General features: G+C 41.6%; 3 protein-coding genes across 4 annotated transcripts; 2 read left to right on the top strand and 1 right to left on the bottom strand.

Moving 5' to 3' along the window:
- The first annotated feature begins 244 nt into the window (after positions 1-244).
- On the top strand, positions 245-4,989 carry zgc:162816 (uncharacterized protein LOC571260 homolog). The gene is made up of 10 exons (XM_044219016.1): positions 245-371; positions 871-1,026; positions 1,139-1,268; positions 1,982-2,132; positions 2,228-2,408; positions 3,403-3,521; positions 3,624-3,750; positions 3,967-4,029; positions 4,112-4,217; positions 4,314-4,989. Exons 2-10 carry the CDS (start codon positions 881-883, stop codon positions 4,401-4,403), a joined length of 1,113 nt encoding a protein of 370 aa, XP_044074951.1. The 5' UTR covers positions 245-371; positions 871-880; the 3' UTR covers positions 4,404-4,989.
- A 689-nt stretch (positions 4,990-5,678) lies between these two features.
- Positions 5,679-10,681, top strand: orc2 (origin recognition complex, subunit 2). 2 transcript variants are annotated; one of them, XM_044218998.1, is made up of 16 exons: positions 5,679-5,837; positions 6,143-6,214; positions 6,309-6,464; positions 7,042-7,128; positions 7,260-7,349; positions 7,433-7,464; positions 7,621-7,678; positions 7,785-8,104; positions 8,187-8,296; positions 8,412-8,544; positions 9,240-9,336; positions 9,416-9,562; positions 9,647-9,818; positions 9,921-9,982; positions 10,084-10,202; positions 10,304-10,681. In XM_044218998.1, the coding sequence occupies exons 1-16, from the start codon at positions 5,789-5,791 to the stop codon at positions 10,385-10,387; spliced, it is 1,788 nt and encodes a 595-aa protein (XP_044074933.1). In that variant the 5' UTR covers positions 5,679-5,788; the 3' UTR covers positions 10,388-10,681. The 2 variants fall into 2 exon arrangements, with proteins under 2 accessions (XP_044074933.1, XP_044074935.1); XM_044219000.1 differs by lacking the exon at positions 5,679-5,837 and adding an exon at positions 5,867-6,046.
- Positions 10,682-12,823, bottom strand: cfap410 (cilia and flagella associated protein 410). The gene is made up of 7 exons (XM_044219032.1): positions 12,578-12,823; positions 12,452-12,470; positions 12,250-12,296; positions 11,861-12,090; positions 11,493-11,643; positions 11,270-11,369; positions 10,682-11,161 (listed from the first exon to the last, which is right to left on the bottom strand). The coding sequence occupies exons 1-7, from the start codon at positions 12,652-12,654 to the stop codon at positions 11,003-11,005; spliced, it is 783 nt and encodes a 260-aa protein (XP_044074967.1). The 5' UTR covers positions 12,655-12,823; the 3' UTR covers positions 10,682-11,002.

Below are 12,823 nucleotides of genomic sequence, written 5' to 3'. Positions count from 1 at the left end.
TAGTGAGTATTTTTATGTTGCGACCTAGAAATATTTGGACCTTATAAGGTTCATAGAAACATAATAGGCAAAACATTTACAGAAGGCAGGAGGATATACTTTCATGTAATTTTTGTGCCTTATTTATTTATTTTTTTTGTCAATCCTGTTGCTTATACTGTTGCTTATACAGAATGAGTGTATAGTTGTATTGGGTACTGTGGTATTGCTAATTTCACTTAAGTAAAAGATGTGAATACTGCATCCACCGCTGCTTTACATCAGTGAATGACCGTTTCCGGTAAAGAGGTTTGACCACTCACGGACACCGTAAGTGTAACGTGACCGGAATATCCCGCATGTCGGGGAGAAATTAGAATCACTGCTAAGCGGTAAGTCATCTATAATGATTAATACTGGCTCCATTCATAGTCTGCTATTAATGTCTGTTGAGATATGTTGAAGAATTAATAAAGGGTATTGCTAAAAAAAGCATATAGAGCATTTAAAACCTCTATTTGTGAATTCGTTTGTTTGGTTAAACAACTCATAGGGTGGCCTGTATCATGTTATTTTTTTTGGTATTTTAGTTTGGTTACTCTTTATATTATTTAAGATTGATAAGTATTCAGTGAAAAATTAGGGTTGTTTAAACAAAAATTATCTTTGTGTATAGTTCAAAGGTCTCTACATTACATAACCCCATTGCAAAATGGGTGGGGTTACATACAGTATGTTTGTTTGTTATCATAAGAATAGTGTCACAGTTGGACTAGTATGTGAGTTGAAGCCAGTCATGCACAAGAATTTAATTGCATGAGAAGTATCTGGTGTGTGTGTGTGTGTGTGTGTGTGTGTGTGTGTGTGTGTGTGTGTGTTCGTTCGTTCCAGTGCTGCCAGTATGGAGGGAGAGGCCCTCTCCGCCCTGTGTACCCCTGCTCTGGTGGTGGATGTGAACAAAGTGAAGAGAAATGCCCAGAGGATGATCGAACGCTGTCAGAAGCTGGGGGTCCAGCTTCGGCCACACATGAAGACCCACAAAACCCTGTATAAACACACACACGCACACACACACACTCATACAATACATTCATACAGGTCAGTCATATGTAAGGGATACTGATAAGGTCTATGTCTGTGTATTCATGTTCATGTCTAGTGAGTGTGCTGAAATAATGACGGGTGGATCACGGAGGTGCATCGTGGTTTCCACACTGGCAGAGGCCTGTTTTTATGCCGACCAAGGATTTGATGACATCCTCTATGCATACTCTCTTCCCTTTGATAAGGTTCTCTCAACTCACACACTAAATAGACCCATTCTATATATGCACGTTTTGATTATATAGTGCAGTCACACTGGAAAAGTGACAAAATCAAGTAAACTCAAAAAAGTCCATATGAATCCTGAAATCCCCTTGATTTTTGAGTGTTTTGTAAATGTACACCATTGTCCCATAAAGCAATAAGTCTTTTCACACAAGACATGATGTGTCACAGTAGGAAAAGCACAGGTGTAAATGATAACATTAATGATTACTGAATTCCATTTAGCTGCTTCAGTTTCAGTTTCTTTGTGCATTAAGTAATGGAGGAGCAGCTCACAGTTGCATATCATTAAAATAACTTGCAGGTGATGGAAGACATACATACATACGTATGAAATAACATTTGTCTTTGTTTTTGTGAATTCTAATGTCACAGTTTGCATTAGTAAATAGTACATACTGTATGCTATGTACTAGTAGTATGGAATTGGGAACTAGCTCACCTTTTTCACAGCAGATATTACTCGCCATAGCAGGAAAAGCACAGGTGGAAATAATTTATTTAACTTAATAATGACAGCTCTGTTGTTTGTAAGTGAAGTGTATGAAGCACTTTTATATTTATTAGGTCGTATCTCCCAACCATACTGCAAATAACAATCATGCTAAATTATGTCTGTTTGTCTGTGTGTGTGTGTGTGTGTGTGTGTGTGTGTGTGTGTGTGTGTTCATAGGTGGAGCGCTGTGCAGCGCTGTCAGAGAGGCTGGATCTCTTCCAACTTTTAGTGGATCATCCTCATGCTCTGGAGCAGCTCAAAAAGAGACCACTGAGAGACGGTCGGCTGTGGCACGTCTGGATGAAACTCGACTGCGGCAACGGAAGAGGTAAACACGCAGGTGAACCAGGACACGGCTCATCATCGGCTACTGAGCCGTGGAAGTCGAGCGCCTGCTGATCTTTTGTTTGCTCTTGGCCATAGCCGGTGTCCTGCACTCAGAACCTGAGGCGCTCAGATTGGCTCATGCTATCGCCGAGACGGAGGGCGTGGAGCTAGTAGGGGTGTACGCTCACTGTGGGAACACCTACAACTGCAGAGGAGTGGAGCAAATACAGGCTGTCGCCCAGGAAACCACCACCTTGACTCTGCAGTTCATGGAAAAGTATGTCAAAAGACAAAAAGACAGATGCAAGTAGAGGCCAATCATGTCATATGTTACCTGCCACATAGAAGGTACATTTTCTATACATTGTATAGTGTACCCAAGTACAAGTTTCTTTGCTTCACAAAAGTCTTGTTGTTTTATAGCCATGATTGTAGAAGGAAGGAGAGTAAAGTTAAATTAATAAGAAAGGGCTTTAAAATTAGACACCTCAACAATGTGGAATTGTATTAACACTACTTTAATTAATAAGTAACCTTTCTTAATTACGTTTCAACTTTAATAAAGCTGCTCTAATCAATATTTTTAAAAATGATGTATGTGACTACATATAATGTAAAAGGTGTTGCTCGCAGTAACAAACACAGAGATTTATCACCCGACTCTGCAGGTCCCCTCAGCTCTATGGAGCCTTTTAGCGTCTTTTGGCTCATTGTTTTGGTTTTCCAGCCCGCGACTTTACTGTTTTTGGTTCAGTCTCAACAGCATAATTTCCAGAAGCAGCAGGCAGCAGTTTTTGTGAAAAAGCTCTGATAAACACACTTTACACCCCCTGCCCAGCACCAAACAGCAGACAGACACAGTTAGCAGCTAGCTGGTGAACGCAGTGACCCATTTAGCTGCTAAAGAGCCAGATATTTTTCTCTGGAGTTGGTAGAGACCAAACTAGAGTGAATATTGGACTTAATGAACACAAACACGACTTCAGTTGAATGCTAATGTTGCTTCATGACAGCTTAATCTGTGTATAGGCTAACACGTTTGCCATATTAACTCTTTGAGGTAATAATATGTCAGTGTTGTGTTTACAGCTTGTTGCAATGCCCCCAAGTGGCCTTAGATTCAATTAATGCAGATTTAAGTTGAATTACCTTATTGAAAGTAATTGCATTATAAGGCCTCAACAAGTAAATAAGCTATTAGATTTATTTTTTATGAAATGCTGTCTTGATAGAATCTTTCTGTAAACTTCTCTGGGTTTGTTTTCGGGCAGACTGAAGGCTGCTGGGATCGTCTGTAAGTCCAGCATTGGCTCCACCCCTTCCTGTAGTCACCCAGTCAAAGACATGGCGCGGCTCAGCGAGGTGCATCCTGGAAACTACATCTTCTATGGTGTGTGTATGGATGTAGCATCAGTGCTTGTTTATGTTTTTTTCCAATTGAAATTAGCATATGGAAATGATGATGCTGATGTATTTTCTTGCTGTCTTTTAGACGTGCAGCAGTCTGTGATTGGCTCGTGCAGTCTGGAGGATGTGGCTGTGAGGGTTTTGACGAGAGTCATCGGACACTGTCCTCACAGGAACCAGCTCCTGATTGACTGTGGATGGAGTGGACTCAGGTACCTTCATCAGTATTGTTTACCCTGTTTTGTATTTGCAGAATGGACTTTACCTGCTTACCATTTTAGGCTGACAATCCTTAATGATGTATGAGGGCAGAAACCTAAATGTATTAGCAGATAAATTAACCACTCACCACTACATTACTGATTGCCGTTCCAGCTATCTGTAGTTTTCACATTTGCTTTAAACCCATTTATGCTCACTGCTCTCAGTCTAGACGGAGCTGGAAAACTTCCCACTGGATATGCTGTGATTGAAGGACACCCAAACCTCAAGTAATGCTATCTACTCTTGTCTCTAGTCTCAATACTAAACTTAAGTGTGACTGAAGTTCTGATGAAAGAAATTTCCCTCCAGGTTGTTGTCTATGACCCAGGAGCACGGTAGTGTGGAGCCCATCTCAGGACCGCTGGACTACAACAAATACCCCCTGGGCTCTCTGCTCACACTGATCCCCCACCATGTTAGTACTGTTCACTGTGGAGTGAAGCTTAGCACTGTGTCAGTTTGATTGTGGCACTCTCCTCTTGTTTGACCCTCTCTCTGTTGGTTTTTACAGTCGTGTGCAACCGCGATGATGCATCCCGTGTACCACGTGCACTCTGAGGGCCGTCTGCTGGGGAGGTGGACACCAACACGCGGGTGGTGAACAGCTGTCCACCTGTTCACTCATACATGAGCTTGTTAGAATAGCTAAATGAACACTGGGGGGAAAAGGACTTCTTAGAGCAACTAATGTCACCTGTAGTTGATTTTATACATAGTGGACGTCTATGATTGAATATTCACCTCTTCTTAACCTAACACAGCATGATGGCCGTCCACCATTGAGTCTGGTTCTGTCCAAGGTTTCTGCCTCTTAAAGGAAGTTTTTCCTTGCCACTGTTGCCAAGTGCTTGCTCATGGTGGGATTTGTTGGGTCTCTGTAATTAATATTATAAAGGGTACGGTCTAGACCTGCTCTATAGGAATAGTGCAATGAGATAACTTCGGTTATGAATTGGCGCTATATAAATAAAATTGAATTGAAATAAATAAATTGAATTCTTGGAAAGAAGAGTGTTATATTCCAAAATATAAGTGTAGAAGTATTCCAAAGCAACTGATTAAATAACAAAGTATTTTACGCAGATCTATTCTCCAAATGTGTTATCTGAATCAATGTGGGAAAAGAAATGTAGAAAAGAATACCTGTATGCTTTTAAATGAATTAATAAATGAAAGCTTTAGGACTATATTGTCTCATCATTTAATTGATATCATCTTGCAGTGTTTTGAAATGTGTCAGTATGTGCATTGAAACAAGAGTCAATGTGCTAAGGCCAAGATAGCAGCAACAAATGCCAGTAGGCTGCTGTCAGTATGTGGGCACTCACTGGAGGCTGAAAACAATCAAATGAGTATGATGCTACAGTTAACTAGTTATCTGTATGAGCCAGCTTTATGGTTAAACACAAATGAATGATGATGCAGATGTGTATGTGGCTCCTGCATTTTACTATGAAGAGCATGGGTTACGACACTTGTCCATATGACACAGCAGACTCCATAAAAACATTTTGTGCATGTATGTTTTATTCAGAAATTCAGGATTGTCTCTAAATGTAATTACTGAAAAAGAGAAAGATGCATTGCTCACAGTGTGTACTGCAGAGCAACAGGTGCTGGTAACTGCAAGACGAACATACAGTAGCTTCCAAAAGTATTCCACATTTTTTCACGTTACAACCACAAATGTAAATGTATTTTATTGGGATTTCATGTGATAGACCAACACAAAGTGGCGCGTACTTGTGAAGTGGAAGGAAAAATTATACATGGTTTTCAAGATTTTTTACAAATAAAACTCTGAAAAGTGTGGCGTTGAGGTCTCAGGAGCAAGTAGGCTGCGAAGTGCATCTTGGGAAATGTGTTTTTTTACTGAAGCTAACGTTCTGATTGGCCACCATATGACCTTTCACTTGTCACGTGGTTTAAAAACTTCAGTGGGATGGCGCGGAAAGTTGTCACACCACACAGTGTAGCTCTGAGTTAATGAAAGTTTTGTTTACATTTTCCTCGGCCGTCACTAAAACATTAGCTGGTAAGTAACTGTAGTTTAGACACATTTGGTTACTGCTCCACTTCTCTTTTAGACATTCAGTGTGCTGCCGCTGTCCAGTGTTGCTGACTGTCCACAGGGAGACCACTCCGCACTGCACTATCAGCTAACATTACTTAGTTTAATGACGTTACCATGACTGATAGAGCCAAACTGAATTAAAAGTATTGGTTAGCAGTAAAGCAACCTTGGTAAGCTAAGTCTGTATGTGTTGTGTTTGTAAGACCCTGCTGAGTAGTTAGCTCTTAGCTAGCTACTGTCACACTGTTTGTCGTATTTCCCGTCAGTCATGAGTGTGTTGGAGGTGAAGTTCATTGGTGATGGAGATGCTCTGGAGCACATCGTGGACAAACAGGAGGGTATGCACAACAGAGCCACTTTACTTCTCCTGCTTAGATATTTTTGTTTATGAGCGGGTGGCTAACCGCCTGTCTGTCCGTGTATAACTATAAGGTGTGCAGAGCAGCAGTGGGTCTGTTCAGAAGATGGTAACGTTTAAGAGCCCAGCTGGACGACGGGCCAGAGAGGATGCAGGACATGATGGAGATGAAAATGGACTCCTTAATGAGCAGAACTATGTCCTAGCTCTAGGAACAGACAACACAGAAGGTGAGTGAGGCATCTGTCATTTTTGAATACTTATTGTAGGTAGTAAACCTTGCTCATGGTCTACCTGCCAGTTTTTTCCCAGCTCTCAACCTTTATTCAGCCTGCTGCTAAATAATGCAAAACAATACCCCGCTGCCATTTAGTATACACTCAGTTACCAGTTTATTAGGTACACTTAGCTAAAACTAATGCAGTCTAATACAAGAGCCATGCAATAAATCCTGTCTCTATAAAGGTTATAATGTAAATGTTTTATTGAAACTGTTTTAGAGAGGTGTTGATTAAACGTTATGATCATTTTAGAGGCTGCAGTTTGCGTTGCTGTTGATTTGTATTATGTTACACAGAGAGGTGCTTCTAATAGGGTATTTTGTTCACCCCATTTATGCCAATGAGAGTAGACCTGAGGTTTTTTATTTTCACGATTGAGCCTTGCTGGAATCAAAACATCAGCTCCAATACCTCCTGGTACAGCCTGAATTAGCACGAGGCCATTGTGCTTAGTGCTGCTAATCATATAAAAATGAGTATTTTACATGGTTACACCTCAGTTACATGATTTTTCTTGGTTTTACAGAGGATGAGGAGGGTATGTCCAGAGTGGCTGGATCTTCCATTTTCTCCTTTCAGAAAGTCAAACGTGGACACAGCATGGCCCAGACTGGTGAGAGCCTCCATTCTCACACATACCCAAACTTTCTTGGAGTGAATCACATCATCAGCTGCATTGATCAGGTGGTTATTAACTTGGTTTTGAGGATATTACACACTGTGTTTTTGTGTTTTTAAAAATAGCAAGCGAGTTGGCTCGGACTCCCGGGAAAAGCGTGACCTTCAGCACGACCCCCAACGTTGAACCCTCCACTCCCACCCGAACAGGCCGCAGTGAGTTCAACACATTTTTCTTATTTTTTTTGTGTCCATTTACATACAACTAAGTCTATTCTTTCTCTGTCTCTCCTTGACAGACCACAGAGGTGAAAGCAGGACACCACAGAGGGTGAGACTAGAAGGAATTTGTTTGCTTGACTTCTCATATATACTTCAGACTCGGCAACCTTTTATGATGATGTTGCCATATTTCTATAAGCTGTGGTTAGGTGGCTTTGCTGCAGTGTCAGTTTTCTCAGTCTAACCTCTGCTTTTGGTGTGACAGAGGAAGAAGGTTCAGTTTGTCTCTACAACGCCCCACAGGCTCAGGAAGAGAATGACAAGTGAGTTTAACATGTTACAGTGGAAGTAGATTCTCTTATTGTTACAGTAGTTATGATATATAAGGTTAGACCTTAGCTATGATCTAAAATTGTTTGATACTTTCAGTTCCGAGCATCCGGTCAGACAGCGATAGTGAGCTGTCGCCCTCTGACTCTGGGGAGGAGGAGGAGGAGGAGGATGAAGATGGGGTGGAGGAGGAGCAGAAAGTAAAGAAAGAAGACAAGGAGAACTTGAAGACTCCAAGAACGCCCAGTAAAGGTTTATCAGCAGCTCTGTACAAGACTCCCGCCAAGAAGAGCAAGAACACTGCTGAACCCCTCAATCAGCATAGTATGGTTGAGGAGTATTTTGAAGCTCATGGCAGTTCAAAGGTGTTGACATCAGACCGCACCCTGGAGCGTTTACACACCCCTAAACTTGACAGGGTCAGTATATAACAGCCAGTGTTCTAAATGTCTTCAATGAGTTATCTTGTTAGTGAAATGCATCCTTATTTTGTGTTTGCAGGAGACGTTGGTCCAGCTTTTAGAAGGAAAGCCATCCTGCTACTCAAAAGAGATCCAGCAGCTCCACAACAAACACCGAAAGCACTTTAGTAAATGGATGTTACAGTTACAGTGAGTGTGGTTTGCGTGTTCTTTATTCCATGCCTTTTTTTTTTTTTTTTTTTTTTTGGTCATGTTTGAAATGTGGTGCAAGACAGAAAGCGTCTCTTTGTGTTTGTTTGTGTAGGTTGGGATTCAGTGTGCTGGTCTACGGTTTGGGCAGCAAAAAAGCTCTGCTGGAGGACTTCCGTATGTCTCACTTGGCTCAAGAAATCCACCTTGTGGTCAATGGATTCTTCCCTTCCATAACTCTTAAATCAGTCAGTATACACAAAAAAACATCTCGTCAAAACAAAAATACTTTATTGGTACAACCTATATCAAAAATTAAGTGGCATGGTACGAGGCTGGTGATATTCTGTATTTTTCTAATTGTCAACAAATTTCATGAAAAGACCAATACCATCAATGAATGTTTGTGTGTGTGTGTGTGTGTGTGTGTGTGTGTGTGTGTGTATATCCAAAGCCTGATATATCTTGCTCATCTGTGCCATAGAGCTCCATTGTTGTTCAAATACTATTAAAAACACATCAGTGAGCCACACTGTTGCACTGGCTGACATGTTCCTTTTTATTACGATGAACACAGGCTCTGTAGTTTATTTTGAGACAATCCCAAATATAGAAAATCCTCACTGCAAATGTGTATTAATCTATTGCTGAAAATAGTCCCCAACAAATGCACAATCTCCTCCTGTTTGAGTAACATTTTCCAGAAACTGGTGTCCAACTGTTTTAGGAAATGACTTATGGCCTTATTTAAAATTAAACTAAATGTTTACGACCCTGTTAAAAGATTTAAGTCTTATGGGAGCCAGTGGGCTTGGAGCTGAGTGCCACAGACAGGGTCAGGAAGTGGTTTAAAAGAGAACCGCTTGAGCAATATTGATAGGTAGATTTTCTTAGTCGTTTTTTTTTTTTCTTCTACCCTTATCATGCTATGCTTTCTTTGCAGATCTTAAATGCTCTGACATGTGAGGTTCTAGAGCACCAGGGGAGTTTCCGGGCACCCTCAGACCAGATCCAGTACATCACTCAGACCCTTAAAGACAGTGAGTGTGTCTGTCAACTGTCTCTGTCTTAAGCTTGTGTTTGAATTCTGTGTTTTACAATTGAAGCATGTCCTCGCAGGCCCAGATCTCCATGTGTACCTGTTAATCCATAATATCGATGGACCAATGCTGCGAGGAGAGAAAACCCAGAGTGCACTGGGGCAGCTGGCATCCCTGCCCAACCTGCACTTGGTGGCTTCTTTAGACCACATAAATGCTCCATTGGGTGGGTGTTTGTAAATGTGTGTGCTGCAGTGTAAATTATATGAAACTGTGTCCTTGTAGCTGAGTCTTTCCCGTGTGTTCCCAGTGTGGGACCAGTTTCAGCAGAGCCAGTTTAACTGGCTGTGGTGGGAGTGTGTGACGTTCCAGCACTACGCAGAGGAGACGTCGTATGAAAACTCTCTCCTGGTGCAGCAGACTGGCGCTCTCGCTCTGTCCTCCCTTACGCACGTGCTACGCAGCTTGACACCCAATGCAAGGTACCACACACACACACACACCACAACATTAATTCTCAGAGCTGTTAAGTGGCTAATGAACTGCGTGAGTTCTTCATGGTTCTGTGTCCTTTCTTTTTGCAGAGGAATTTTCAAACTGCTCGTGCAATTTCAGCTGGAAAACAAAGATAATCCTTCATACACAGGTGCATGCATACTCCAAACTTGAAAATGCTGTGCAAATGTTTCCCTAAAATGTGACTGTATTGCTTTTATGATTGTAACGTTTTCCTATCACTGGGTGCAGGATTGTCATTCCAAGATTTCTACCAGCGTTGTCGAGAGGCGTTCTTGGTGAACTCTGACCTCACACTGAGGACTCAGCTGACTGAGTTCAGAGACCACAAACTGATACGGACACGCAAGGTGGAGTCCTGTTTCATTTTAGAATTCCCAACTCTCATCCAGTGCCGCAACTCTCTGCAGACTCCTGTGTCTCACTTACATTTATTCCCATGATTCTCCAGGGTGCTGATGGAGTGGAGTGCTTGACCGTTGCTGTGGACGCGAGCACATTGATGGATTTCCTAGAGAACGAAGAGGGTGACTGAGCAGAGAAGGCTTTAGACTTAAAACACTTACAGCTCATTGACTGACTTTACCAGCAAATAGATATTTGGGTTGAATCAGTCACTGATATAAAGGCCCAGTTACATCTGATCAACATAAGACATGAGCGCAGCTTACAGGCTCTGCACAGTTTAAATGAATGGTTTAAATCTAATTATTGGTGAAATGTTTTGACTTGTTATAAAAGCCCCCATTGTAGCACAGTGTCTTGTGTTTTGATGTATACATGTTTTCAGCTAACACCTGTGTAATTAAAATCAACACTTAAGAGTTAATGTATTGCAATTTCATCTATTTAATTACAGAAATAGATTTACATTTAGCAAAACATACATTCTTTTGTTCTTACAAGGCAGGTAGGCATGCTGCTAATAAAAAAAACTTTAAAAAGCAAGCAAGCCGAGGAAATTATTCAGTATTGCTCAACATGTGAAAACTGTGAGACAAAAGGGAGGTCAGTGAAATTACATCACACATCATGCATATTGCAATCAGAAGGTAACAGGTAAAAAAGGGGGTGTTTTTGCATGGAGGTTTGGGTTAAACATGGAAACAGGAGTGAGAGGTTTGGCCCTGAGTGCAGGCTATGAAACAGTTCAGTGTTCTGCAGTTTTCTGTGTCTGCAGTGAATCGTTTAGTGTTTCTGAGTCCAGTGTGCAAGTCTGGAGTCTGTTTTGGGTAGCTGTGTATACAACACGAAGCTCCTCTTCATCCAAATCCCTCAGCAGTAGCAGAACTGCATCGAGAGCGTGCGTCTGAAAATACAACGAATCATTTATTAGCAGAGATGAATAAAAAACATTTTTTAGTGTATTCTAACATTTTGAGTTTTAGGGGAGCATTGTTCAGAGATAAGAGGGTACCTTTTTCATTGATGGTTTGTTTTCTCTGGTTGACGGAGAAGAAAGAGAGGGAAACTTGTCTCTGGAGAGGAGCTTCATCCCCAACTCTTCCCTGATTTTGCTAATAACAAAAATCAAGAGAAAATGTTTTGTTCTTAATATGTCTACATTAGTTTGACAGATTGTTTTCAGCCATTTCATGTTCTACTTTCTGTAAACGTTGGTGTCAATCCACAAGGCTTACTTGGTCTCCTCCATGTTGTAGTTAAGCGGGTCATTCTCTGTCTCTGCATCTGGAAGTCCGTTGGTGGACAGCTGGTTTTGGACACTGCCTGGGGGGGTGGTGACCTCTTCACCCTCCATGAGAGCAAGTGCAATCTCATCCTCTGTCACTACTGCAAACACACAAACATGAAACACCATCCGCATATACTTCATTACAATCATTTCCATTCCCATCACAGAACTGTGTTTTATCTCACCCTCTTCTCTCAGGTCGTACCAAAGCTACGCAGGGTTTTGCTCCAGTTCAACACGATCATTTGAATGCTTTTGTTCCAAATGTGGGTGTAGATCACTTCTAATACAAACACAAAAACACTGCACGCTCACCTTGGTTGTCGAGCTTCTGGAGGCGAGGCAGGCAGCGCAGTACAGTAAGGCGATACTGGCTGGAGTCAGTTCCACAACAGGGATTCTCAGCCAACCACAGCACTCTGAGACGCGTCAGTGGACGCAGATGAGAGAGCTCAGAGAGTGAGGGAATCTTGTTCCTCCTCAGGTAGAGCTCACACAGAGACAGACAGCCAGCCAGAGGAGAGAGAGACGAGATGCTGTTGACACTACAGAGAGAGAAAAGGAAGAACATCACAGCCAGGAATCATTGATCATCTCAAATGATTCAAAGCAAGTGTAACAGGGTCATGTCAGTGTTAACGGTGACAGCTCTGTGTGTGAATGTGTCAGAGAGAGAGAGACAGCAAAGAGTTAAATAGACCAACCTAAGCGTCAGCACCTCAATGTTGGCCATTTGAGAGAAGATAGAAATCTGGAAAGAGAGTGTATATGGGAACACTAATATTATTGCATGCATACATGCATACAACTTCAATTAAAACAATGAGTAACAAAGTCTATTGGAGCATGAATGGTGAATTCAGTGTCAGACCAAATATGATATCTATTAACTGTTTGACTACTCACATCAGTCAGGTTGCATCCCCTGCAAAAATGAAATGTAACGTTACCACAAATACAAGATGTAACTGCTACCTGTCAACTTCGGCCATCAGCATGTAAAGCAAAAACCAACAAAATTAAAACACTTACCAACAGTTCAGTTTCTTCACGCTTTCCAAGTCGGAGGCCTTAGCCTTAGCGAGAACCAGTTTCCGTGTTAGCTTCATAGCATATCAAGTAATTTAAATGTGAAGAAAGAATATTTTTAATGCACTAACGTTATACGTTCACAAACAACAAAGGCCGCATTATGACAGACTAGGTGGACAAACATTTCAACTCAGCAGTCGCTACGTTGTTGTCCACCACATGAATACGCATGCGCGTATCCATGAA

Source organism: Siniperca chuatsi, linkage group LG13, assembly GCF_020085105.1.
Source record: "Siniperca chuatsi isolate FFG_IHB_CAS linkage group LG13, ASM2008510v1, whole genome shotgun sequence".
NCBI lineage: Eukaryota > Metazoa > Chordata > Actinopteri > Centrarchiformes > Sinipercidae > Siniperca > Siniperca chuatsi.
Note: the sequence above shows the minus strand (reverse complement) of the source record. Positions and strands in the feature narration are given on the sequence as shown.

Excerpts from the sequence above, each read along its gene's own strand:
- zgc:162816 (XM_044219016.1), top strand. The coding sequence starts at position 881 with ATGGAGGGAGAGGCCCTCTCCGCCCTGTGTACCCCTGCTCTGGTGGTG. Across the intron at positions 1,269-1,981 it reads ACTCTCTTCCCTTTGATAAG|GTGGAGCGCTGTGCAGCGCT; the intron begins GTTCTCTCAACT and ends GTGTGTTCATAG. Across the intron at positions 3,751-3,966 it reads TGTGGATGGAGTGGACTCAG|TCTAGACGGAGCTGGAAAAC; the intron begins GTACCTTCATCA and ends CACTGCTCTCAG.
- orc2 (XM_044218998.1), top strand. The coding sequence starts at position 5,789 with ATGAAAGTTTTGTTTACATTTTCCTCGGCCGTCACTAAAACATTAGCT. Across the intron at positions 7,679-7,784 it reads GCTCAGGAAGAGAATGACAA|TTCCGAGCATCCGGTCAGAC; the intron begins GTGAGTTTAACA and ends TGATACTTTCAG. Across the intron at positions 8,545-9,239 it reads CTTCCATAACTCTTAAATCA|ATCTTAAATGCTCTGACATG; the intron begins GTCAGTATACAC and ends CTTTCTTTGCAG.
- cfap410 (XM_044219032.1), bottom strand. The coding sequence starts at position 12,654 with ATGAAGCTAACACGGAAACTGGTTCTCGCTAAGGCTAAGGCCTCCGAC. Across the intron at positions 11,370-11,492 it reads TACAACATGGAGGAGACCAA|CAAAATCAGGGAAGAGTTGG; the intron begins GTAAGCCTTGTG and ends TTTTGTTATTAG. Across the intron at positions 11,162-11,269 it reads ACAAACCATCAATGAAAAAG|ACGCACGCTCTCGATGCAGT; the intron begins GTACCCTCTTAT and ends TTGTATTTTCAG.